Source organism: Caretta caretta, chromosome 27, assembly GCF_965140235.1.
Source record: "Caretta caretta isolate rCarCar2 chromosome 27, rCarCar1.hap1, whole genome shotgun sequence".
Lineage (NCBI taxonomy): Eukaryota > Metazoa > Chordata > Testudines > Cheloniidae > Caretta > Caretta caretta.
Window position 1 is genome coordinate 12,261,964 of NC_134232.1, and position 27,127 is coordinate 12,289,090.

The following is a 27,127-nucleotide window of genomic DNA, read 5'->3' on the forward strand; positions in this document are numbered from 1 at the left end:
TGCAAATAACATGTCAATCTGAAGCAGAAACCTCCAGAGCTATGGCTAAGCAAGCTTATAGAAAGAAATTATTATTGGATAATTTAGCCAGTTGTCTTGAGAATGCAAGCTATGGTCCTCCTGACTGACACACAAATTATATAAATATAAATTTCATTACTCTGTGCTTGTAAAGTGCTGTGGAAATTTGTGGCACTAGACAGCTTACTTTTTATAATAATAGAAACACACAGAATTTTAACTACAGTCCTTTAAAATACTAGGCAAATACAGAGCCATACCCCTCTACTGGGCAAAAAGGAAAGCTGAAAAGGCTTCTCTGCAGCTTTCAGAGTAGCATCCGTGTTAGTTTGTATTTGCAAAAAGAACAGGAGGACTTGTGGCACCTTAGAGACTAACATATTTATCTGAGCATAAGCTTTCGTGAGCTACAGCTCACTTCATCGGATGCATTCAGTAACTGACTCATTGACGTTAAATAATTTTTGCAGGGGAAACTGTAGGTTCCGGTTTTTTTCTTTTGCCCAATACGTGCACAAATTATGCTTTGGTCTAAATAGGATTAAAAATAAGACTTCACAAAAAACTTTGAAGGGGGCACCCGGATTTGAACCAGGGACCTCTTGATCTGCAGTCAAATGCTCTACCACTGAGCTATACCCCCGTTGCCGAGCTAAGCTTATCTAAAAGGTTTTTTGAGAGCGACCGGATTGGCGTCAACAATCTTTGTGAACTGGAGAAAGGGTGTGTTTGTGTGTATTGATGCATCCCGTGAAGTGAGCTGTAGCTCACGAAAGCTTATGCTCAGATAAATTGGTTGGTCTGCCACAAGTCCTCCTTTTCTTTTTGTGCATTGAGGGTTAGTCATGCACTGTCAGAAGAGACTTGTATGTGAATATTAAGTGTGTGTCTTTCACCATGAGAAGGGAGGGGTGTGTGTGAGAATTTGTTTTCAGCTTACAGAGGGAGGTGTTGTGTGTGTGTGTGTTAGATTTACAGAAAAAGGGTGTGTGTGGAGTGTGTGTGGCTGATGAGTGAGGTTTTGGGTGTGAATGGAGATGGAGATGGGGGCTGGTTGTATGGTATGTGTGTGACTATATGTGGAGATGTATTCAGGGGGTGTGTGGAAGGTGGGTGAGTTGTGGTGTGGGGTATGTCTGAGTGCGACTGTATGTGGAGATATTGTGTCGGGTGATTCTGAAGAGGGTGTGTGTGTGACTACGTGGAGATGGCTGTGTGAGTGGGACTGGGCGGAGAGGTGTCCAGTGTGTGAGGTTTTGTGTCTGGCTGTATGTGTACATGTGTGGTGTGCGTGTTTGGATGGGGAATGAGGTGTTGTGAGTGTGACTGTGTGTGGAGATGTATCTGTGTGTGTGTGGAGATGTGTGGTGTGTGCATGCCGGGTGTGTCTGAGTGTGTCTGTGTGGAGGTGTGTGGTGTGGTATGAGTGTGTCTGTGTGGTGGGGTGTGTGTGGGAGGTCTGAGTGTGTCTGTGTGGAGGTGTGTGGTGAGGTGTGTATGAGTGTGTCTCTGTAGAGGTGTGTGGTGGGGGTGTGTATGAGTGTGTCTGTGTGGAGGTGTGTGTGGGGGTGTGTGTATCAGTGTGTATGAGTGTGTCTGTGTAGTGGGGTGTGGGGGGTGTCTGAGTGTGTCTGGGTGGAGGTGTGTGTGTGGGAGTCTGAGTGTGTCTGTGTGGAGGTGTGTGTGTGTGGGGTGTATGAGTGTGTGTGGGGGTGTGTGTGTGTATCAGTGTGTATGAGTGTGTCTGTGTGGAGGTGTGTGGTGGGGTGTGTATGAGTGTGTCTGTGTGGAGGTGTGTGTGGGGGGGGTGTATGAGTGTGTGTGGGGGTGGGGGTGTGTATCAGTGTGTATGAGTGTGTCTGTGTAGTGGGGTGTGTGTGGGGGTCTGAGTGTGTCTGTGTGGAGGTGTGTGGTGGGGTGTGTATGAGTGTGTCTGTGTGGAGGTGTGTGTGGCGGGGTGTATGAGTGTGTGTGGGGGGGTGTGTGTGTATCAGTGTGTATGAGTGTGTCTGTGTGGAGGTGTGTGGTGGGGTGTGTATGAGTGTGTCTGTGTGGAGGTGTGTGTGGCGGGGTGTATGAGTGTGTGTGTGGGTGTGTGTGTGTATCAGTGTGTATGAGTGTGTCTGTGTGGAGGTGTGTGGTGGGGTGTGTATGAGTGTGTCTGTGTGGAGGTGTGTGTGTGGGGGGTGTATGAGTGTGTGTGGGGGTGGGGGTGTGTATCAGTGTGTATGAGTGTGTCTGTGTAGTGGGGTGTGTGGGGGGGTCTGAGTGTGTCTGTGTGGAGGTGTGTGTGGGGGTGTGTGTGTATGAGTGTGTCTGTGTGGAGGTGTGTGTGTGGGGGTGTATGAGTGTGTGTGTGTGTGTGTGTATCAGTGTGTATGAGTGTGTCTGTGTGGAGGTGTGTGGTGGGGTGTGTATGAGTGTGTCTGTGTGGAGGTGTGTGTGTGGGGGGTGTATGAGTGTGTGTGGGGGTGGGGGTGTGTATCAGTGTGTATGAGTGTGTCTGTGTAGTGGGGTGTGTGTGGGGGTCTGAGTGTGTCTGTGTGGAGGTGTGTGGTGGGGTGTGTATGAGTGTGTCTGTGTGGAGGTGTGTGTGTGGGGGTGTATGAGTGTGTGTGTGTGTGTGTGTATCAGTGTGTATGAGTGTGTCTGTGTAGGGGTGTGTGTGGGGGGGAGGAGTCGCGTGGGCCTGCAGCGCCCCCGCCCCCCGCAGCGCGCCCCCGCGGCCGCCCAGTCCCCCCCCCCGCGCGCTCCCGGCCCGGCCCCTCCCCGCGCGCGCCCCCGCGGCCCCGCCCCGTGTTTATTAGGGGCGCCGCGGCGGAGGCGGAGGCCAGAGCCCGCTGCAGCCGCCCGGGGAGCGAGCGACGGACGGAGCCCGGCCATGAACCCCAACTGCGCCCGCTGCGGCAAGATCGTCTACCCCACCGAGAAGGTGAACTGCCTGGACAAGGTGAGGAGCCGGGGCCCACCTTCCCCTCGGGGGGCCGCTGGGGGGCCCTGCCCTTTGGGGAGGGGGGCTTTGTGGGGGTGCTCGGTCTTTGGGGCGTCCTGGGGGTGTAGGATTTTTTTGGGGGGGTGGGGTGAATGCAAGGGATGGGGGGGTGGAACGGCGGTCGGGCTGCGGGGGAGTGGAAGGGGGGTTTGGGGGAGTCTGGGGGATTTGGGGGGCAGAAGCTGTTGCCCTGTAGTAGGGTGTGTCAGAGTTGCAGGCCTCCCCTCTTCTTCTCCATCCCCTCCCGGCTGCTAATGCGCCAAGACCCGCCCTGGCCCCGGGACACAAACCTCTTCCCCTTTCGCTTTAGGGCATGGGAGATTGTGCTCAACTTTCTGCCGAGCCCGTGGGGTGTCTCTGGAAAGCAAACAGGAAAAAAAAAAAAACCCCAAGTCTGACTCCAGCCCAGATCTCTGCCCTTCTTGGAAAAACAAGTTCATAGCTGGATACAAAAAAAACCTCTTCCCAAAAAAACCAAACTCCAGAATGGCTGAATCTGGCACAGGGATTTACTGAATCTGACTTCTTTCCAGGCAAACTCTTGCAAGAATGTTTGAAGGTCAGAAGAGTTAGTCTGGAAATGACACTCTGAATTAGAGCAACTTTGTTCGTTAGTTGCCAGCCGAATGTAATGTCCAGATAGTGCTTTTCATAATTTAAGAAAGTCCTTTCTGAACATCAAGGCAATTAGCAAAGGAAACTGTAGCCACTGTTCTGGTTTTCTCTTCTCCTTCCTGTGTTAGGAGTGCAGCTGGGTGTCCAAACAGATAAAATGGAAAGAAACAGTTAATGCTTCCCCTTGAAGTTGAGAGCCCCTCATCTGTTTTACGTTAAATGGGTTTTTCACTTTTCAGTTCCAATTCATATTTCTGTACTGCTCCAGATTTAAATATAGTCTTTGTAGATTCTTGCATGGCTCTCATCACCAATAGTGTCTGAATCCCTTGTCTTTTAATGTCCGTTTCATAGGCTTTTTTAAAAGGGCAAGTTCTTCTTTTATTTAAAAAAAAAAAAAATCACAGCTGATACTAGTGGTGACTGGGTCCTGTGTGTTTTATCTCAGGGCTGGAGAGTTCAGTGAGGCTCTAATACTGTTGATTCTCCATAGAGAACTCAAGAGGTCTTCTGGTTATTGAAATCTGCTTGTCACAGAAAAGTCTTCCATCCACTCTAATGGGTCCCTTTTTTGTGGATGAACTATGCTGTGCATTTCTCCACCCTCTTTTCCACTCCCCCACCCCTGTAGGGTCCTGGGATGACCAGTTTAGGGACTAAAGGAGCAGCTTGGAGAATGCAGATGTTTTAGCTATGGCATTCCTGAGTCACAATGAACCCTGTTGGTCACATTTTTAACACATGATGTTACTTTCTTCCTATTTCATGAATCATTCTTTTAAAGCTGAACTAAACTCCTGTGTCCCAAACCCTATTGTGTTTGGTCTTCATTGTGTAGTGGCTGTGTTTTCTAGAGTCCCTATTGGAGTTAAATCTCCACGGCAAGCATAGCAACGGTGCCTGTTTGAATTGTAGCTAGAAGGATTTTTCATTCCTACTTCTACTGTGCATCCTGCATCCGTGGGTGCTGTTTTGGCTCAGTTGACAACAATTTCCTCTGAGCTGGCAATTGCAAATTCCCACGCCAGCCCAACTAATGCTGACCTTGATGTAGGGTGTTCGAGCAGTATCTATGGTGATCCTTTAATGCTGGCCTGATGTAAGCTGTAATCTGCTACCAACCTCAACCACTCACCTTTTTTGGAAATCCTGTGTCTGAATGTCCACCTAGTTTAACTCTGCTCAGAGCAGGTCTGAATGACTGTGGCAGAAATGCTGTCGAGCACAGCCAGGTGCTTGCTTCAATAGTGCTGTTACTGGAACTGAACCAAAGATGAATGGTGAGAGGCTTCTGGGGAGAAGAGGCATGTAGGAAGGTTCCGTTAGGTTTCACCAAGAGCTATGCCAGTGCACCTCAAGCCTATTCTCCTGCATCCTCATCTCACAAAACTGGGTGACTGGGCCACAAAATGGCAGATGAAATTTCATGTTGATAAATCCAAAGTAATGCACATTGGAAAACATAATCCTAACTATACATATACAATGATGGGGTCTAAATTAGCTGTTACCACTCAAGAAAGATCTTGGAGTCATTGTGGATCGTTCTCAGAAATCATCCACTCGTGCAGTGGCAGTCAAAAAAAAGCAAACAGTGTTGGGAATCATCAAGAAAGGGATAGATAATAAGACAGAAAATATCATTGCCTCTGTATAAATCCGTGGTGCGCCCACACCTTGAATACTGCGTGCAGATGTTGGTTGCCCTATCTCAAAAAAGATACATTGGGGGGGGAAGTTTCAGAGTAGCAGCCGTGTTAGTCTGTATTCACAAAAAGAAAAAGAGTACTAGTGGCACCTTAGAGACTAACCAATTTATGCATCTGATGAAGTGAGCTGTAGCTCACGAAAGCTCATGCTCAAATAAATTGGTTAGTCTCTAAGGTGCCACTAGTACTCCTTTTCATACTGGGAAAAAGTTCAGAAAAGGGCAACAAAAATGATTAGGGGTATGGAATGGCTTCGTATGAGGAGATATTAATAAGACTGGGACTTTTCATCTTGGAAAAGAGGTGACTAAGGGGGGATACGATAGAGGCCTATAAAATTATGAGTAGTATAGGGAAGTATTATTTACTCCCTCCCATAATACAAGAACAAGGGGCCACCAAATGAAATTAATAGGTAGCAGGTTTAAAACACACATACAGTATTTTTTCATGCAACGCACTGTCAACCTCTAGAACTCCTTGCCAGAGGGTGTTGTGAAGGCCAATACTATAACCGGAAAGGAGTATTTGTGGCACCTTAGAGACTAACCAATTTATTTGAGCATAAGCTTTCGTGAGCTACGGCTCACTTCATCAGATGCATAAATTGGTTAGTCTCTAAGATGCCACACATACTCCTTTTCTTTTTGCGAATACAAACTAACACGGCTGTTACTCTGAAACCTACTATAACAGGGTTCAAAAGGGAGCTAGATAGCCATTGATGGACCCATCTTCCATGAATCTATTAGCTATGATGGGCAGGAATGGCGTCCCTAGCCTCTGTTTGCCAGAAGCTGGGATTGAGTGACAAGGCATTGGTCACTTGATAACCTGTCTGTTCATTCCCTTTGGGGCACCTGCCATTGGCCACTGTCAGAGGACAGGATACTGGGCCTGATGGACCTTTGGTCTGACAGTATGGATGTTCTTATGCTCAAAATGCAGGTGCTTTAGTAGAATGGACTCAGCATCTCAGCTGTACTAAGCACTCCAATTCTGAGCTATACCTGGCAGCTCCAAGGAAATGAGGAAAAAGCAGTTTGTGTCTCTAAATTTGCATTGCAAAAATTAACAGAAGTGAGAATCTAAGCACTAAGGGCTCAGCAGGTGGGGAGGGGAACTACTCTGTTCAGATCAGGGCTTTACTGATATTGACAAGGTAACAGTGTGATTCAAAAGTCTCTAGGTGACAGTCTGTTGGGGCTTCAGGGAGTGCATATTGTGTGTGGCATTTGTGGCATATTTTCCCCGCCCCCTTCTTCATGGACTCCTATCAGCTCTCCAGATAAAATGTCATGTGAGGAGGCTGTGACATCCGTTGTGGAAATGATCTATGTCCTGTGTCTCATAACTGGAGCAAGTGGTGCCTGGTCTAGCAGTTGTGGCTGTAATCACGAAGTTAATAAACCCACCAAAAAGCTGGTGTCAGGTGACTTCATGGTTCTGACTTTTCAAGATTTTTTTTTTTCTAATGGATTTTAAAAACAGACCAAATACCTGTCTGTGTTCTGAGTTCAGAATATTTCAAACAGGCTGAAGTAGGATGTGTTTCTGAAATAGTTTCGTGGAGGTATATTAACACATAAGGGCCAGTGATGATACCTGTGGTGCTAAGCTCCCCTCAGCCCAGCTGAGAATATCTTTTGCCACTAACTGTGATTGACTCGAGGAGTAGATACTTCAGAGGTACAAGTGTGACCTGGGCAACAAGCACAACTTACTAACCGTTTGAGAAGTATTAAATTGCAGTAGCCCTCTTCTTTTTGGGATGCAGGCACTGCCTGCTTGGGACCTGTTGTGGCAGGCTATACCTCTTACCAAACATCAGGCTGGCTGTGGAGTGGGTTGTACAATGCAGCAGTAGCTAGAATCTGCTCCTAGGGGTAAGGAGCGGGGGAGTTAGAGTATTGCACAGGAATGTGGCTGCTTTGTGGGAATCCCACGGCCTGTTTGGCTAGATGGTGATAGATAACGTATGCCTGGCATAGGTGACCAGTGTGGGGTTGCTCTCCTCACCCTCTTCCAGTGCTAGTGTAAACTCTTTGGATTGTTAGTCTCTCCTCCTGCAGTGGATTATTGCGGCAGTGCCCCAGTAAACAACACTGCTTCCATCTGTTTTGAAGTGAGGAGGAGCATCTGGCTGGGAGAATACTGCCCAAGTCCAGCTCCTCTGCATATGCTTAGATACAGCTGATGTCCGCAGTGGACTGCTGGCTGGGGGACAGCACCAAGCCATGCCAGCTAGGAAGGCGCTCTCAATCCCCTCTGGCTGCTGAAGGCTGGGCATTCCTCTGAGCGGAGGGTCAGTTTCAGGGATATTATCTGCCAGCTTGGCTCTGAAGACTCCTTTGAAGATAAGCCTAGACACACCTTAAAGGTATGCAGAGGGGGATCTTCAAAAGTACCTAGGTGCCTAAGGCTAAATACCTTTAACTCTGCCCTTAAGTGACTTGTCCAAGGTCACACAGGAAGCCTGATGGCAGGGAACTAAACCCAATTGCGCAAGTGTAGCACCCTGACCACTGGACCATCCATGCCCTTCCTCTTCGTCCACAAGGCTGAAGTTCTGGGTGGGTTAAAGATGAGAAAACATGGTGAATGTGTGGGAAGAACAAGGCTAGATGAAGTGGGGTCATACCATGGCCAAGGGCATGGAGCCAAAGTTGCCTGAAAAAATCTGACTGGTCTCTAAAGGAAGTCCCCTTCCACTGGGTAGTGAACAGACCCCTCCATATTTGGAAGAATTATCATGTGGGGACACACAAGGAAAGGACAGATCTGTTCCCCTGAGCAACTGAAATGGGAAATGCTCCCGCTGAGTCATGCCCTCTTCTTTGCTGGGCTGCGGCTGTGTTTATACACAAGGGTGTGGTATTCACAGGCAGGTAGCACAGGCTCTGTCTTGGCCTTTGTCTACACATGTTTATCTCCAAAATGTTTCACAAGTTGTGCTGAACGTGTGTGTGTGGGGGGGGGGGTGTAGGGAGAGTTCTGAAGCTTACTGCTGGCACCCCAACAGAGCAGCAAATTCAGCAGCTGTCCACCCTGAGCTTGGGGATTTTTAGCCAGGGTTGGGAGCTTAGCTATGCAGCTAGCAGTGACTCCCTAGCATGACAGGGGTAGAAATGCAGCCTCAAGGGGGGACTTCCATGGCTTATTGGGGAATCTCTCTTAAACCATGTTATCCCCCTAGGTTGGTAAGTCTCTAGCCTTAAGCCCTCATGATGACCTGAATTTCTCTGGGTGTGGGGAAGGAGGGTGATTTGATGCTGGATGGGTGGGCTCTGCTCAGCCATGCCATTAACTGAGAAACTCTGGGCTCTGCATGAGCAGAGAATTTGGGCCTGGAGGGTTTCCTCTGCAGCACCCCTTCGTGCTTGGGTAACTTGTACACTTAGTAGCTGTAGATGTTTCTGGGAGTCTGGCTGGGAGATGGAAGTCCAGGTGCTGGTTTCAAGGTTACCCCAGGGAAGGTCTGGATTGTGTTTCTGTACTGTTAGAACTTTGTCAGGACTTAGCAGGAGGCTTGTCCTGTCAGTCAGATGCTGAGTGCGAATATTTCCATCTAAGAAGCATCTCTGAGATGCTAAGGCAGGGTAGATGTGTGTTCACTGAATGTCATAACCTGTAATGTTGGCATATTAGAAAAGTGGGTCATGGACTGGATTTCAAGGAATGTCTCTTCTGGCCTCAATTGAAGTGCAAGTATGTGCATTTGGTGTCTGTAAGGGAGCAACTGCAGCTGGGACTGGCATTCTGCTCGGAGTAGGTTTAGAGTACCAGCCTCCAGCTGGGGTGGGGGAATGGGACATCCTTGTGGGGCACCCACAAGACGTGGGGAAATACAAAGATGCCTCACTGCTGGATTTCAACCTAGTTAAATGCTGCCTTGTCAGGCTGAAGTTCCCTTAGCTATTATCTGTCTCTTCCCAGTTCAGAGCTTCCTAATGGCATGAAAGTATAACCAGTTTTTCTTGGGGGGCCACTCAGACTCCGCTGGTAGGAGCAGAGAAAAGCAACTGCAGCAGGTGTAGCTGTGCCATGGGGGGGGGGGTGAGGAGGAGAGCTGATCCCAGGTATCCCCAAAGGGGGTAAGGGTTCCCCTACCAGGATTCGAGTGGCTTTGCCTCTGCCCAACTATGTGAGCTCAGGGAAGAAATTTGCTGCAAGGGGGCCATCCATACCTCTAGCCAGTGAGAACAGAGGCAAGCACCAGAAGCAGGGACCTTTAGGCTGTTTATCTTCTAGACAATCTGTTCACTCTCTGTCCCTCACTTGCTTCACTTCAGCCTTGCTCCTTTCATGCTCCCCTTCCCCTGCTTGCTTTCTTTCCTCATGGCCTTTCTCCCCTCCCATTAATGTGCCTTGTCCCTTCTGTCTCTGATTAGCAAACTCCCTCCCAATAACAGCCCCCCCTTGGCACAAAATTAAAGATGGCGCTAACATGGAGCTTTGAAACCATTGTTCATGCTGCCTGTAAATTGTAACCTCCTGCTTTGTCTTGTGTAGTTGTATTGTATTGTAAACTCTTCATGGTTGGCAACAGTTTCATACAATGCTACCAGAATACTAAAACCCATAGCTCTCTTCCCCTTACTGTTAGTATGCAATAGAGGCTCAGTCTCCCTGATGTGAACCCAGGGCCCTAGGCTGGTAGGAACCCTTTGTCTAATCTCTTCCTCGAAAAGTCTCTCCGAAGGATCCGGTGTCAGCAGAAGGAGCCACTGAGTTCCAGAAAAGAGGGTTGGACCTGGTGCTCTGAGGAACATCCTTTCTGAGGAGAGGAATCCTGTGCTGTTAGAATTGCAAGCATCTCCTGTTAACTGTTCTCTTGTTTGTTTGCAGTTCTGGCATAAAGCATGTTTCCACTGCGAGACCTGCAAGATGACCCTAAACATGAAAAACTACAAGGGCTATGAGAAGAAGCCGTATTGCAATGCGTAAGTCTCTGCTCCTCATTCTAATAACACCTTAGAGTGCCATGCTGGAAGTGTCATTCAGGGGTTGTGCTGGCTCTGCAAAACTTTGTAGGTCTTGGTTTCTGGCTACCTTGAACTTTGCTTAGACGCTTCCCAGTTGCCAGGAAGTTCAAGCTGATGCCGGCAGATGCAGGGGATATTCTTGGCTAAGGTCTCTTGATGCTGGAATTTGCTTCTGGTTGCTCCCACAGTACGATTGCACCAAAAGGCATTCTTGATGCCCCAGCTCTTAGTTGTGGGGGATGAGGGTTAGAGACCAGTCCCATCTCAAAGTTATAAACTGACATTGTCAAAGGCACACCACTCAAGACCAGTTAGATTGTTTGTGCCATAGTGGGGCACTCCAGACACAAAAGCAAGCATCCCCTCTGACTTAAATACCGAGTCATGACCTCTGAACAGGGTAGCTGTCACTTGGGGGAATGTGTTTGAACCCTCTCTCCCATGTATCACAAGGATGCGTTGTGGTGATTTATGTGGCATTTACCTTAAGAAGGCTCTGCAAAATGCCTTCAGGGAAGGAGTCTGGATCATGCTGAGCACAGGGGGAGGGGCAGAGGGAGGGAAATATATCCTTTATATGCAAAGAATAAGGATGGTCCAGTGGTTGGGTGCTAGTCAGGGTCTTGAGAGATCCAGTTTCAATTCCCTGCACTGCCATAGGCTTCCTGTGATCTTTGGCAAGTCACTTAATTTGCCCATCTGTAAAATGAGGAGGAAAAGAGCACTTTCCTACTTAACAAGGATGTTGTTGTGATAAGTACACCAGAGCGTGAGGTGCTCAGATACTGTGGTAACAGGGACTGAAAGCACCTGGAGAGTTGAAAGGGGCAGTGGGGATATAAAGAAGTGAGAGCAGAGAGGTACTTGAAAGCAGAGCACAGTTCTGACGATGTGTGCTTTCTCGGGAAAGATGCTTAAAATGAGTTTCTACCACCAGGGCTTTCTTCAAATACACAAGCTCCACCCCCTCAATCTGAGGCCATTCAGTTTAGCATCACTTCTGGATTGGCACCCAGTTAGCTTTCTGATTGGTCACCACTGCCTACTCTCAGCCCTTCTGCTGTCAAAAGGGACTTTCCATTCCTCTTCCTGTAGTCATGCCACTTAATTCAGTAGCTGGGGAGCATTGTCTCCTCCTTAGAGGACTTGAGTACAGGATGCTTCATAATGGGACACTAGCAAGTGTTAACACTTTCGGTGCTTAATCTTCACTATATCTGACAAGTGATTAAATAGGGTTTCACAAAAGGGTTCACTTTGTTTAGATCCAAAAGATTTGAAGTTCTCCTAAAAGAACAGGAGGACTTGCGGCACCTTAGAGACTAACCAATTTATTTGAGCATGAGCTTTCGTGAGCTACTGCAACCATTCTTCCTGTTCATAATCCTCAATCTCCCTTTGTCTTGGACTTTTAAATCTCTGCAGCGGATAGTGAAACTGATGCACCCAAGACTGATCATTCTGGATTAATGTGCAAAAGCTAAATCTGTTAACTTCTGAGGTTCTAGTGTTAGCAATATACAGCTGGCTCCTGCATTGTTGGCCCCAATCTTACTCCCATTGAATTCACAGGTAGGAATTTGACTGTTAATTTGACATGACTATAAAGCAGCTTGTACTAGGGGATTTTTTTGTTGCCACTTTACAAATACCAAGTAATTCTCTTTCTAAGAGCTGTTAAGCTAATACTGCTTAGAATTTGTATAGCTCGTTCCATTTACCAAGTACTTTAATCCTGACAGCATTCTTATAAAGTGGGTATACCCCACCAGAGCTATCAAATAGGGTTAGGGTAGAACTGAGGTGCAGGCCTTACTATACCAGGTGTGCTGGCAAAAACTTCCTGCTGCTCCTTTAACATAGTGCTCCCCTCACTACCGACTACCCCGTGGACTGTGGTAGTGAGGAAAAACTTTGCCAAAAGTGTTGGCAACAGCCAGAGGTTGTGACTTGCTCAAGGCCACAGGAGTTGGTGTTAGAACTAGGAGTGGACCACTGCAGTTCCTGGCTCCCAGGCAGGTTGGGCATGACCTCTATAGGTTCTGATTCTCTGAGATGCAGTGCTACAGTGAGGTGAGGAAATGAGTCACTTGCTACTTAACTCTCTCTGGCTATGCACAGGTCATGTCCTGGCACCTTCCACTTCTGGCTCTAACATGTAGGCAGAACAGGAAACTTCTGTAGCACCAATGTGTTCAGTTACTGCAGGCCAAAGAAAGGCATATTTATTGCCAGCACTGGACGTTGGCTGTTCAATGCCATCAAATCTGGGTCCTGCAGGCTCTTATCTTGAGTTTGTTGCTGATTTTAATGTAGGCCACCTAAGTGACCCAGCTGTGAGTTGGAGGCTCTAGGTTGTCACAAAAAGAAAAGGAGGACTTGTGGCACCTTAGAGACTAACCAGTTTATTTGAGCATGAGCTTTCGTGAGCTACAGCTCACTTCATCGGATGCATACTGTGGAAACTGCAGAAGACATTATATACACAGAGACCATGAAACAATACCTCCTCCCACCCCACTCTCCTGCTGGTAATAGCTTATCTAAAGTGATCATCAAGTTGGGCCATTTCCAGCACAAATGCAGGTTTTCTCACCTCCCACCCCCCCCCTCCAAAAACCCCACACACAAACTCACTCTCCTGCTGGTAATAGCTCATCCAAAGTGACCTGTACAGGACAGGATGTGTGTTCAGCAGTAGACCTGCCTGCTGGATTTCCGCACTGAGTTTCATCCCAAACATCTTGTCTCCAGCTAGAGAAGCTGGATGCTCATATAATGAGATCCTGGCTGGCTGGCTGCTCTAATGAGCTATGTTTTGACAAGCCAGTTCCAAATGGCAGAAAGATGATTGAGGCTTATGCCTAAACTGTTGTCAAAATGGATGTTGACTTGGATTCAAGGGTTGTGTGCTTGCTGTGTCTCTCCAATAAGCAACCTCCCCCAGTCTTTTGCCAGGCCTCTCTCATGGACAGGGACACTTCAGAGAAGCTACAAAAGAAAACTGGGTAGGACCTCCCCACTTTTTTTTTTTTTTAATTTGGTGTCGGTGCAGCATTGTGAAGAGTTAGGCGCTTTCCAGCACACAACAGCCAGGATCCTCTCTGCCTTTTTTTACAAGACCTCAAAGCAATGAATAGTTCCTTCCTTTGGATCAAAGACCAAATAGTCTCCACCAGTGTGTGATCATCTTGCCACTGATTTCGTGGACTCCCTAGCCACAGCACCACTACAAAAAGAGAGTTCTGGAAGAGTCCTAACTCGGCTGGGGGTGGCTGGCTAGCTCAGATGAAGGTCTGCTTTCTGGGAGTCCCTGTGTGCGTGGCTCTGAGACAAACATGGTTCTAGCAAATAGCCAAACCTCAAAAGGGAAATGCTGTTAAGGGTTAACTCTGATCTTGCAAGGCTGATAGCCTCTGTCTTAAACACATGGAAGCCATTCTGTCTCCTGATGTGGTGATTTTGGGGGGGGGAGGGGTTAGGCGGGGAATGGAAGGTGAGAACCAGAGCTGCACCCAGAGTGCTTCTCTTGTCCTGAGCAGAAGGAAGGGCCCAGAGTCCTCTCACCCTGCCTCTGGTGAAAGGGAAGTGGGGATAATTGTGGGAAATTCCTGAGATTCCAAGGAGTGTGTGCAACCCTCTCGCAGCAGAAGGGGTTGAGAAACTGCATTCCCTTTGATGCAGAGTTGCTATCTTAACCCTTTGGTGACCTGAGGAGATGTACAGACAGCTGCCTCCTCTTCAGAGACCATCGGGGGTAGATGCAGAGGCTTGAACAAAGCAATTAACTGTCCTAAACCTTTTACTTCACCCTCAAAGAACCTTTGTCACAAGAGATTCCTGTAAACACCTGAACTCCTGATTTGCTTTAAATGCTCTGAGGTTTGCCCCAGGGCTGTTCTGGGTTGCCAGTGACTAGAAAGCATGACCTCTGGGGACAGCACTAGTGAGTGACTTGGTAACTTGCAGGATCTATCCCCTTCCTCCAGACTCTGGCTTTGAACTTGGAGTCTGGTGCCCCTCACCTGTCATAATGTCAATCTTATTTACTGGGGTAATGGGAATCTCCACCAGTTAGACCTGGGTTCAGTTCTCTGCTCCACCACAGATGTGTCCTTGATCAGGTCACTTAATCTCTGCCTCCAATCTTCTGTCTGTAAAATGGGGTCATAACCCTGCTGTACCTCATCAGGGTGTTGAGGATCAATGCAGAGGGATTGAGGTGGCTGGATACACTGGTACTTATGTCTTACATTACCAGAGAGATGACAGAAGCAGCCCATGTCTAGGGCAGCAATCGCCACAGAATCTGGGCTCCATATCTTAGTCTTAAATCTAGTTCAGCTGTTTTGTTTCCTGCTTTCACTTTCTCCCTTTAATGTCTCTTTAGCTGGAGCCACATGGCTTTCTCAGGGTGCTCTGGGGAGGAGGAGGAGGGAGTGGCCAGGGAAGGTGAGCTCTGCCTCCATATGACCCTGTCTCTGGCACTGGGAGAGCCCAGATGGGACCCACCCTTTCTAAACAGCCTCAGCTAATGATAAGCTGTTCCCTTTGCAGCTCTAGATCTTCCAAAAGGAAGAAAAGCAACCTTTATACTGGCAAGGAGAAGCTGCTTTTTCCAAGCATGCCTTACCATAGGCTCTCCTCTGTCTCTGTGCTGGCCTCTTGCCAGCCCCTAAGCCTCTGTCTTCAAGAAAGCAGTAGGAAGAAGGCTGGGCTTCCTCCTTGCTATCTGACATTGCCCAGTAATAAATCTGTATTCAGCCTTCCAAGAAAGCCTGGCTGTTTAACTCTGCCCTCTGACTTTCCCCTCCCCCTCCCCACAGTGATGGAGGCTTGTGCTTCCACTTGTTTTATTTTCCCAGCACATTTGAGTATCTTTTTTTTTTTTTTAACTGCCTTTGTATCAGAAGTCAATGGAGAGAGATTTACAAAGTCCTAGAGCAACTGACAAAGGCTGTTCATTGTTAGCAGGTTTGGCCTATCCTGTGTTACTCTGCAGTGTCTCATGCAAATTGGGTGCCGAAAAGCTCTGTAGATTTAAATACCATTAAAAAAATGGAAGAGGCATAGGCTGGGGGGTGGCTGGTTTCAGCTGTAATTTTGAAGTAAGATACAGAAATGCTTTTCTGGTTAGCAAGAGCTGCAGAGAAGGCTCTTGTCAACAAGGCTGAATATATGCCACAGATCTAAGTGTGTGCAGGTAAGCAGGACAAGATCAGGTCTTTCAGGAAGATTGAAGCTAAGACCATGGATGGTAGCTTCAAACAAGTTAGAAATGTTACCCCCTACTCCTGAAATAAATTAGGAGCCAGTGGCATTATTGGAGGACCGAGTGTAGTCAGCTACTCGGCCTGCATGATATAAGGTGGGTATCAGAACTCAGGTGCTAGGCTCTGCGGTTCCTGGTGTCCTTACCATCTAAATTCAGGCCTTGGTTACTATCTGCAGTGACACTGGCTTCATATCTCCTCTTATCCCAGCACATCCCAAAGCTGTGTGCAGAAGCCTCAAACTTCTGGTGTCTCATACTTAATGTACATATTCCCAATACATAGGCTTGGTGTCATTGCGGCATAAGGCCCTGCTTAAATCTGCCATGATGGGTATTCTGCTGGGGTCAATGTATTAGCTGCAGTTCTCCACCTTGAGCCTCTTAAATTCCCTCTGCTCACAGCAGTAGAACTGACTTCTCTGGTCAAACCTCTAAAGAGCTGCTCCTTTAAAGCTTGTTGGAAGCCTCAGTTGTATATATTTAACCCTGCAAAGTAGACTGAAGAATCAGCATCTCCTCCCTGGAGTTCCTGTACCGCACTGCTTACTGCAACATGGTAAGGAGGGGTTGGTAATTTTTTTGGCAGTCCACATGTTGACCTCCATCACTGGGTGCATGTGATCCTACACTGATGATTCTCTCTAAATATTAGAATCTATTATGTGTCTCCCTTTGTTGGTGGGTGTGTCTTTCCCTGGACTGTGACAAAGAGCAGAGTTCCTTCCTCTGACAACACAATTCCAGCCAAGGCAAGATATCATCTTGGAGGGCAGGGAAGAGTGTCTTAACTCTACAAAAGATGCTAGGCCAGGCCCTGATCTTGGTTGAAGTTAGTGGAGCAAATGTGGGCTTACACAGGTATAACAGGCTAAGCAATCTCCTTTACATCAGACCTGGCCAGAGGCCCAATGCGAACATGCATCCACCAGGATAGACTCCGACTGCTTGAGAGTGGCTAATCAGAGGGGTTGTCCATCTCTGCCTTGTATACACCCCACAGAGCTAGCTGCCTTTATTTCTTGGATGCTGTGGAATAGCTGGCAGGAAGTTAATGGCCTAGTTGCACAGCAATTTCCCCCCAGGGAAGAGGATGCAGCAGGTCTCTCTGCAGACCAGCCTTCTTAAAAGGGCAGCATCCTTTGTTTGAGCTTGCACAGGGGAGATGGCTCTGTTGCTGATACTGCTTCTGTTCACCTTTGCTGCAGTCCTCTTTCAAAGTGAGTGCCCTCCTGTGCTGAGCACTCAAAGGAAAACCTAGCACTGGATTGTTCTACTTATTCTGGTCCTGGCCTCCCCTCCCCCCATACCACACCAAACAAGCTGTTTCTCCTCCACAAGGAGCTCAGGATGTGTGCACTTGGTATGCTACATAACAAAGCTGTGTGTCGCTCCTGGTGTGCTTTCTTTGCAAAGGGTTGGAGCCCCAAAGAAGGAAGTGGCTGCCCTATGTAGTACCTCTCCTGGCTTTTCCAGGGCAGGGTGGGAAATTGAAACCCTGTCACTTTGCTGCAGAGTCAAGCTATCCTTGCTGCACAGTACATAGAACCAGCTGTTGCTTATGATTGCTGGGGAATCAACCTGGGCAGTATTCCAGGGCTGCCATAACACTGTATCAAGCACTTGACCAGTGTCCTTATTTCTGAAACTTTCTTTGATTCCAGGGAATAACTGCAAAGACTTGACTGAGATTCCCTCTCAAGAAAAATCTCTAATTTGGTAAATTTCTTTCTGTTCAGAGCAAACTGGCTGTTACCTCTTGGGCCAACTTCCCTCTTGGAAAAAGTTAGTAAGTGGCAGGCAAAAGCAGAACCGCTTTGAGTTTCAAAACAAGCCAACAATCTTTGTTCTTGGCACTCCTAATCACTCCATCTGGTAGCAGCATATTACATGAAAGTGACCCTTCCAAGCTGGGGGTGGGGAGGCAGGGAGGAATTGTGCAGCTGGGACAGAGTCCAGGTGTTTATGTGATGCCTTTTTGCCGAGTTCCTGGATCAGAGTAACTGGCTCTCTGTAGTCGTGTACACAGCTTTGCATAGCCACGTGGCTCAGAATAAATGCTCTGTCTCCTTGCAAATGGGAGCTGGCATTTCCATTTGCTGTTGTGGGGAAAGGACCCTGACACACCTGGCTCTGAGGGGGTGGTGGGTGTTGATGAGGTGGCAGAGTACTGGAAGGATATAAACCAGAATAGCTCCCCTCCTTCTCTTCCAGCAAAAGCTCAGGGTGGGGGTTTTCTGGTATAGCAGCTTCAGGGGAGAGGTGGCAGTCAGATGATCTTCTAAAGGGATCTGTGGGCTGAATTAGTGGTTGGGAGGACATCTGAACAGTGGAGGAGCCTTTTCAGGTTGGCTTTATAGAAAGAGACAGAATAACTTTCTCCAGTTGAAGCCAATGAGTGCTCTCGACAGAGCCAGACTTCTCACAGATAAAGCCACTGGCCCCAGCTGCCAGACCCATTAATTCTCTGCACAGTGAGTGCCACCTGGAGGACTAGCTCTGTGTGCCTCTTGCTTGTCCTCCCTAGCATCAATGCACTTAACCTCCCTGCATAATTGGGGGGTGGGGGGGCTTGCCCATCTCTGTGGGAAGAAACTTGAAAGCTTAAGTGGAGTTGGCATGGGATCCTGACTGTGACATGGCAGTGGTGGTTGTCAGAGGCCCTCATTCTGTCTTCTGCTCAGTAACATCCCCTAGCAGATCTATAGACTCCCCATGAAAGAGACATAATCACCTGAGTCATTAATGCAGCCTGAAGCTATCTAAAGGACACTGTTGAAATGCAATAAAGCAGCACTGGGGAGCCTGGCATGTCTTGCTGGTTGCTTAGTCACTCCCTGGCTCTGGTGGGGCAAGCCTGTTCTGCCAACAGTCTCGACCCTAGGTGGCCTTGCCCAAGAGATTGTAGCCTGACATGTTGCTGCTGACTCCTCAGATGGAAAGTCTCTCAAGACAAGGTTGGTGCCCTTGGGAGAGGGAGCCATATGCACTTGCTCTAGCAAAATGAGGGGGAGGTAGAGAAGTTAGGCAGCCTTCCTCTGCGCAGAGAGCTCCCAGGCTGGTAACCTGAGGGTACTGGACCCATATGTCTATGGACCATTGGCTCACCTCGAAGCATGTTTGAGAAGGCAGCTGTATGAACAAGACAAAGGGGCAGGTTTCACTTACCCTCAATCATAAACCCTCTTCCATTTTTAAATGGGGATGCGTGAGCTGGCTTGGCTGAACTAGCTTGTTAGTACAGTACCATGGGGTGCTCAGAGCACCCGCCTTTCTCCTGTCTGTAAGGAGCTCACAGTCTAGGCTTTGCCAATCAGGTACCTTTTCCTGAGGGCTCAAAGCCCTTGAATACAGACACAAGCCTTGTGAGTTACCTACCTTCCCTCTCCTTTCTTGGGCAAGGGGAAACTGAAACACAGTGGCAACTCTCTCCCAAGGCCACACATGTCAGTGGTGGAACTAAGAGTGCAGGAGACCTGGAAGTTCCTTGTAACCACCCCCAACTCCTCCTCTTGCGGTCTGCCCATCCCTTCCCCTGGACCTTGCTGAGGTGGGAGAGCATAAGAGTGTATTGACTTTCTAGATCTTGCTTAACCACCTCATCCTCACTTGATGCCAAAACAACTCCTGGAAAAATCCAACTTCTTTGCAGCTCCCATTTTGTTCCCATAAGTAACCTCAGAGGCTCGCTGGAGGTGGAGGGGCCCATCAGTCCTGGCTCTGGTCCACCCATTCACTCAGCTCAGGCTGTTGGCATATCTCTGCGTGGGGACAACTGAGCATGCACAGTTTGATGTTGCCAGCCAGATGTTGAAAGGGGAGCGGGGTGAGACTGAGGTTGTGAAGCCCATTCTTGCAGGCAGCTTTCCTTAGCTTAGCTTAAACAGCCTAGCTGGAAGCTGTGGGGGTGGAGGTGAGAGCTGACTGCTTACCTGGGCTACCTTTCCATTCTCCCAAATGATGGAATACATCCTCCTCTAAAAGGTTTGATCTGTACTAGCTACAGAGCTGTCTGAGCCACTGGGTAGAGCAGTGTAACTCCTGCCTGACTAGGAGGTTTGTGCCTTTTGCTCAGGAGCCTAAGGGCCATGTAGCCCCTAAACACATCAGGATCGCTGCAGGCTGGGACTCCTGTGGTATGGTGCCAGCACATTTGTCTGCTCCCACCCCAGTGGAAAGTCCCTTGATTTTATTTCTTTTTTTCTTTTTTTTCCTAGGGGCAGGAACCAGTTTGAGTAGCTTGTAAAAACACTCCCTTTCACTCGAAGTGTGTAAGGAGGAATCCTGTTCCAGCCTTAATATTGCTGGATCTGCCACTGATTTGGGGGGGCCAGAATTCATTCCCTCCAACAGAGGCACATGGGCTCCCTGCAGCAGTCAGTGGAGAACAGTCTGCTGCAGGGGGTACTCTGCCCTGCTTCGCAAGAAGGGTGTGTGATGGGAGGTAAAAGGTGGGAATCTTAGAGACACCCATTGAATGAGGCTTCACTCTCATAACTTTCCTAGTTGCCTGTCTTCCCTACCTAATTTGAATCCAGTTTCTGAGGCAGACTGTAGATGGTGGCTGCTCTGCTGTTCACATGCAGAGCTGGCATAGACTCTTCCCAGAATACTTTTTGAGGAACTGACCTCCCTTCCCCAAAGCAGCCGCTCCTGGTGCCGCTAGAGGCTTGCAGGTCCTCTGCAGCAGGGAGGCGGTGTCTTTAAAAATAGGTCTTCAAAAATAAAGTGTTTTTGTTCCCAAGAATTAGCAGCTCTGGAAAGCTCTTTGAAAGGCCGGATGTGTCTTTTTCTGCTTTGCCAAAAATCCAGTCTATTACTTCCTTTTGTTTAACTCTTACTGAAGCCTTAATACAGCTGTGAAAGGTGACTTGTCCCCTTGGAGAGAAGGCATGCTGCATTCCAGGCTGGGGCATTAGATGTCTGTGGATAGTGAGGGAACTAAATCCCACAACCCACTCCTTGCTGTTCAGATCTGTCCAAGGCACCAGCCACAGTGGTGTTTAAATCCCATTCCAACTAACTGTGGTTCTAACAAGTTTGCTATATGGACAAGTCATGTTAGAACTTGTCTTTAATACGATGCTCTAGTCTAGTAGAGGCCATGATGGTAGGAAGAGTCTTAACACTGTCACTTTGCAGCATGGACAGCCCAGATACTAAAAGGCATTTAGGCATGTAACTCCCATCTATTTCAATGAGTTAGGTGCCCAAATACCTTTTTGAGGCTCTTGGATGACAAGATTAAAGTTTCCACCTTTTGGGAGACTGCTCCCTGATTTATACATTGGTCTTAAAGGGCAGGTCTGGCCTGAAAACAGGACAGAACACTAATCTTTTGTCTTGGTGAGAGCAAGCTTGATTTGAAGTAAAGTGTTACAAAATGCCAGTCCTGGGTCTGAAAAAAAAACAAAACCCAGCCACGTCTTCTCTGGTTCATGAGTTGCCCGTAAACCTGACCCAAAAGAAGGGTGAAATTGAGATGCCCATCTCTGCTCAGAGAACTGGAAAGTCTTTTCCTGTAGCTTTAGGAGGTGCTCAATTTACAATCTCTGGTGGCCTCTGGTCCTGGACTGAAGCTGACTTCTACTGCCAACTTTTGATGGCTCTGTAAGAGCCAGTGTGAATTTTTTTCCCCCCTCTGTGGTGGTGTGAAAGCCAGGAGAAACTGATCCTACCAGGGAAATTGCAAAACCAGCAAGTCAAAGTACTGTTAAATGCACAAAGTAAACAGAAAATGTAGGGATCTCCAAGTAATCCTAGGATTTGACATGAACAGCAGCAAACCAACTTTCATGTTGATAGCACTTTGACTCTCCTCTGGCTCTCGCAGAGTCTTTAATGTGTGCTTTCATAGCTCTGACCAGTTTTAGTTGACTAATTTTTAAATTATATATGTACCAGAGCCTTGTCTATACCAGGGCTCCCACTGATGCAGCTGAGCTAGTGGTAGCCTATTAGGAACCTTAGCAGGAGGTCTGTGTATGGAGTTCTTATGGGCTAGGGTGGGATTCTGTAGCAATCTTGCTTCCTACAAGGAGATCTTGCTCCCTAAGAAAGGAGCTTTTCAGGGCAGGGGACTCTCCACAGGTGTAGATGTAATACAGAGGGATTTGTGCTGTTTCTTGCTGGGTGCAGAAGCCAGAATTCTCCCCAGGGTGGGGGGATGGGGACAGGACTTAGACAACTGCTTTGGCCTAATTTCCTGCTTGAGCAGGACAGGCAGCATTTGAAAACTGGTCAGTGTGGGGATTTTCTTTTCCTGCCAGAGCTGTGTACTTGTCTTCCCTTCTCCTAGATCTCTGAGCTGATTTATGTTTAGTTGCTTTTATGTCAGGTGTAGCTTGCATGGGGCTTGGGGGAGGTTTTTACTCTCTCCCATTGTATGTAATCACCCTATGTCCAAGGGAGCTGTGGGTTAAAGGGGCTGTTACTCTGGTGGTCCTGAACAAGGATACAAGGCTGGAGAAGGAAGAGCCTGCTTCCAGAGCACTGAGGCTTTACTTGGTCACATGTCTGTCTCTGCCCCACATATTTAAATACCGTTCACTTAATCTGACAGCAGTCCCCTGCGGTGGGGATTTAGGGGGGCATCCCATTTGTCAATTCATTAAACTCTAATCAGGCTCAGCAGCTACTGACCACATCCATGCAAGAGGCCTGAAATGTGAGGCAAATCCCCCTCCCTCTGTTGGGGCTGTCTCCTCTTTATCAGTAGCAGGATGTTAAAATCTGTCTGCATCTGCATTGCTGCTAAAGCAGTTGTTGAGACACAGGTGTGCACCAGACAGGGAGGCCTTCTCATATCCTCGCTGTCACTGCTTTTTCTCATTTTGGTCTTACTGCCCCTAGGTTCTGTAGTTATTAGTCTAGAATCGGTGGCATTTCTGTGTGGCACCAAACAATTTCCATTCCACAGTCCCTGCATGGCTTTCATGCTTGAGGCTCGCTTCACTACCTCCAGTCCCCTCTTCATACTCTACCCCTTTAGCACACCCAGAGCTTCCAACAAGGGGAAGTCTTTCCAAATGTCCACTTCTGTACTGACAAAGTGACTTGCCCTGAGGTCACATGCAGTTGGCAGTCAGAGCTGAACCCAGGCTTCTGCCTCCAAGTCAATGTAGCTGTAAAGATAATGACTTAAATGGATGTATCCGCTGTGTCTGTCTCTCTCTCTCTCAAGGTTAGCATTTTTGTCTGCATTACTATCACTTAGCAGCAGACTCTACACAAACCTCACCTCTGAGGGTGCGTGGGACTAATTACTTCCTTTCAGTTAGTCACAGTGACTAGACTTAAGTTTCCCTGTATTCGCCCTCTCAGCTGCCTGTGTCTCAAAACCTTCCTTAGGGAAAGTATTCCTCTTCTGCAGTGTAGAAGCAGGGTGGCCCTGAGACCCTGAGCCACACCATCCACGTTGCTATTTTTATTGCACTAGCTTGAGCCCTGCTAGCCCAAGTCTGTCCCTCTGGGCTGGGAGGCTCACTTCTAGCTGCAGTGAAGACTGGCAGAAGGGAATCGGAAGGCTTCTGGTTTAGCTTTTCCTCTTAGGGGATGTCCCCTGTGATCTGAGACATGGCAGCAGCAGAGCATGCCCCTGCTAGCGCAGCACCATAGGTTTCAGTGCAGGCCGAACAAACACTCCAGGGATGCTCTTGAGTTGCTCGCCTGTCTACACCACTATCCTTAGCTGCACTAGTGTGAATACGTCAACCTGTGCAGTGCCTTGTATGACAGTGTAGACTTCACCTCGAGGTGAATCTATCTCCCTGAATTTCCAAGGTACTCTCACCTGGGTCTCTTGCTAATCGGGGCAAATATTAGCCAGTTGCCCTCTTGGGGGTGTGAGGAGGGGAATCCAGTCCAGTTTAGGACTGAAGAATTCAGTATCCCAGGAGCCAGGTTTAACCTATGACACAGACCGAGGTTAACTGTCTAGCCATGACATTGCATTGATGCCTAGGAATGGGCCCTGAGAATAGTGGCCTGGCTTATTTATAGATGTGCACTGCTGTTAATCTTAAAAAGAAAAGGAGGACTTGTGGCACCTTAGAGACGCTCAAATTTATTTGAGCATAAGCTCTTGTGAGCTACAAGGTGCCACAAGTCCTCCTTTTCTTTTTGCGAATACAGACAAACACAGCTGCTACTCTGAAACCTGCTGTTAATCTTGTAGCGTAGTCTCTTTGGAAACTGACTGGATGTGTGGGGGATGCTGCTCCCTTTTCTTAAAGGATCTCTGCATGGAGACTCCAGTGCCCAGAAGGAGATGTCATGGAGCACGTTGTTCCATGTGCATCTGCTCGGCACAGACCATCCAAACTACTTCAGTGCTCAGGAGGGGTCGCTTGCTGTGCATTTGGAAAGGAAAGGCCAGGTCACGTCCCTCTAGAACGTGAGCATTGGACTTCGTCTGCCAAGACTGGGCCTTGCTTACGGGGAAGGCTGGAACAGGGACACTGACCGTTACGCTCCTTTCTTGGTTTCTGATTTCAGCCCTCTAAGCCAAGGAATACACCATGCCACCCCACCAGGAGACTTCCAATGGCATGTGAGAGAGACCTGCCTTCTCTGTGAATTCCCCCAAGATGTTGAGGGTGGGTGAGGGGAAAGAGCAGAGATGTCATTCCCACACATGCTGCCTTGTATTCTGTTGAACCAAGGCTGCTCACCCAGTGCTTTCTCATTAAGGTTTAATTTATTGCTGCCTGTTTCTGTCGCTGATTCTCATGCATATGAGGTGATTCTCTTTCTGCCTTGTTCTAAGAATACAGGCTCCTGTGTTTATACTGGGAAGCACTGACTCTTGTGAGTGGGTGACTGGCTGGGGCCAATGCTCTAAATCAGTAACTCCCTGCCTTAGACTGGCAAAGGATTTAAATGTCTGTTCTTAATCAGGCAGCCCTTCTGTCTCATGCTTTATGATCATGAGTGTGGTGATGTAAGATCTAGGGAAAAGGTTCGAGGTTGCTTATTCTTTTATATAGTCGTGTCTGATCCAGACTGCTTCCTGGTGGCATGGGCACTCGCACAGCTTTCTAGCTCTGTGTTCAGAGCAGTGTTAGCTCCTGTCAAACTACATGTGGTCTTTAACTAAGAAAACAAGTAGTCCAATAGTTATGCTGTGCATCCCTGAATTCTAATCCTTTCTCCCCTTGGCCTTGGGGCAAACAACTTACAAAATGCAGCTATTTACCTGCTACATTAGGTTAACTAGCCCTTGTTGGTAAAGCATTCTTGAGAATGCAGGATGTTGGGAGGACAAGCTACCTTTCTGGAGGCCTGTCTTTAAAAAATCCTGGCACATCACAGGTGAGACCCTTAATGGGCTCAGTGTTGCATGGGAGACTAAGGTCACAACCAGCACCAAGTGTCCCATGTTAGGGCTGGCAGACCTGAGGGGGTGAAATTTCCATAGCACCTGACTTCTTGCTTTCATGAATCTCTTCTTTCGGATTTCTCTGCAAAAGATATTGGGGTGGGTGTGAGTTGAATGTACGTGCTGCTCTTAGATCTGACACTTGTATTGCATATGCAATACCTGGCCTTTGATGTGCTATACCAGGAGCTTTAAGATCTGTTTTCAAGCATGTCTTGGTATACGAGCAAAACAAATTGACTTTTGGGGGTAGAACCCAACAAAACTGTAAATCATGCCCTTCAGTTGTGTATTTCCTGGTGACAGAAGGCCCCCTGAGTCTCTTAACCAGACCAGCACCAAAAAAAACCCCAAATAAACCAGCTCCTTGAGAGGAATTTAAATTTCCTCACCAGGTAAAAGTGTGGTGTGTGTGTTTTTTCTTTAAAATGCTGTGACCACAGCTTCTCTCCCCAACACCCTGAGGCCATGGTTGGGAGTTCTGGCTCTTGCATTAGCATGCCCAGAGCATCGGATGCAGTTACCATAGTAACCTAATGATTGGGCTCTGTGCTAGCAGATAGCATGAAGCTCATGGGCCATGACTGAACCATAAATGCAGCTCCATTCTTGCCAGTATGTGAGATTTTTACAAACTGCATTTCCCCTTCACAGAACCCATATATCTTACAGTAGTGCAGCAGCTTCTTTTGGCTGGCCTGAATGTATAAAGGTTTCCTCTTTACCTGGAGTAAGAAAGGGTTTCTACCTTCCCTCCACGTATCAGTGAGATCTGCTTGGGGGGGGGGGTGTCAATCTCCAAAAAGTGAATCATAGTCCTAGTATAGCTCTTATTAGAAGAGGGACTACGGATCTCACCACCTGTTCCCTGACAGGTTTCAGAGCAGCGGCTGTGTTAGTCTGTATCCGCAAAAAGAAAAGGAGGACTTGTGGCACCTTAGAGAGTAACAAATTTGAGCATAAGCTTTCATGAGCTGCAGCTCACTTCATCGGATGCATGCCATCCAATGAAGAGAGCTGCAGCTCACAGAAGCTTCTGCTCAAATAAATTTGTTACTCTCTAAGGTGCCACAAGTCCTCCTTTTCTTTCCACCTGTTCCCTGTGCATATAGTCAGATCAGCTGATATTGGTGACTCTTCAGTCCTACTGGTATCATGGGAGAGGGAAGCTGGGGTCTATTTTAGTTATCTGTTCTGATTGCAGTGTCAGATCTGGGCAACCCATTGTCATTAACGTGGCTGGCTATAAGTGAAGTCAGGGTTGGTCTGAAGAATCTTCTGGCTCTCAAACCCCCCAACAGAGAACCTGGCTTGACTTTTGGATCCAAGGAGAAGGTCTATTTTGGGTTCTTAAACTGCACTCACTACCATGAAAAGAGTCTGCCTTGGGAAAATTTGTAGCTCAATCACTTGGTATGGGGAGCAGCTTAGAATCTGGCTGCCTCTTCCTGGAGACCTCAGAGGGCTCTGTGTATGGCTGTGTGAGGAAAGAGCCGGAGAGCAAGGCCCAAACTATCCTCTCCTGCCCCAATAAAGGCCATGTGTAGTGTTGGATTAACACACTACCATTGGCTAGGCTCAGCACTTGGAGGAAAAGCAGAACAGCAGTGTGCTTCTAACTGAAATGCAGCCTTGTCACTTTCAGTCTGAAATGTCAGAAGAAACTTGGACTCTGCTCCTGGCACAGAGAGCCTCCTAGGGAAGGAATGGGGTGGGGGCTGGAGAGAGGAGGAAATGACAGTGTGGGGGTGGGGAAACACCATCCCTAGGGGTTTCAGAGATGTGATGTACTGGAATTCCAGGCCTCATTGGAGTGGGCTTGCATCCTCTCTGCATACTGCCTGAAACAGCAGAGATCAGTGGTACCATCTTCTGGAGCCTGTTACAGGCTGAATCCTGTCATGAAAGGAGATTTCTCCTGCCTTTGTACAGTGTCCAGGACAGAGTTGGTCCTATTTTAGCTGTCCTCACTGGAGAAGGCTACGTCCCCCTCTAAAACAGTGCTTTCAAATCGGGGAATAAAAAGGGTGGCAGGAAACCATTGGGATACAACAGTGCTCTGAACAGGGTCTCCTAGCAGCATGGTTCAGTGTTAAATCTAAATCTCTTTAATATGAATCTCCAAATTTACCACTTCTGCACCACCTATGACTG

At 47.9% G+C, this 27,127-nt stretch overlaps 1 protein-coding gene and 1 non-coding gene across 2 annotated transcripts in view; one reads left to right on the plus strand and one right to left on the minus strand.

Moving 5' to 3' along the window:
- Nucleotides 1–592: 592 nt before the first annotated feature.
- Nucleotides 593–664, minus strand: TRNAC-GCA (transfer RNA cysteine (anticodon GCA)). The gene has a single exon. It is a non-coding gene; the product is annotated as a tRNA-Cys (tRNA).
- Nucleotides 665–2,813: 2,149 nt separating this feature from the next.
- Nucleotides 2,814–27,127, plus strand: part of LASP1 (LIM and SH3 protein 1) — a 53,203-nt gene continuing 28,889 nt past the window's right edge. Inside the window, exons 1-2 of the mRNA XM_048830489.2 lie at nt 2,814–2,971; nt 10,186–10,280. Coding sequence (XP_048686446.1) covers nt 2,903–2,971; nt 10,186–10,280 — 164 coding nt within the window. The 5' untranslated portion in view covers nt 2,814–2,902. The remainder of the gene's footprint in view (nt 2,972–10,185; nt 10,281–27,127) is intronic.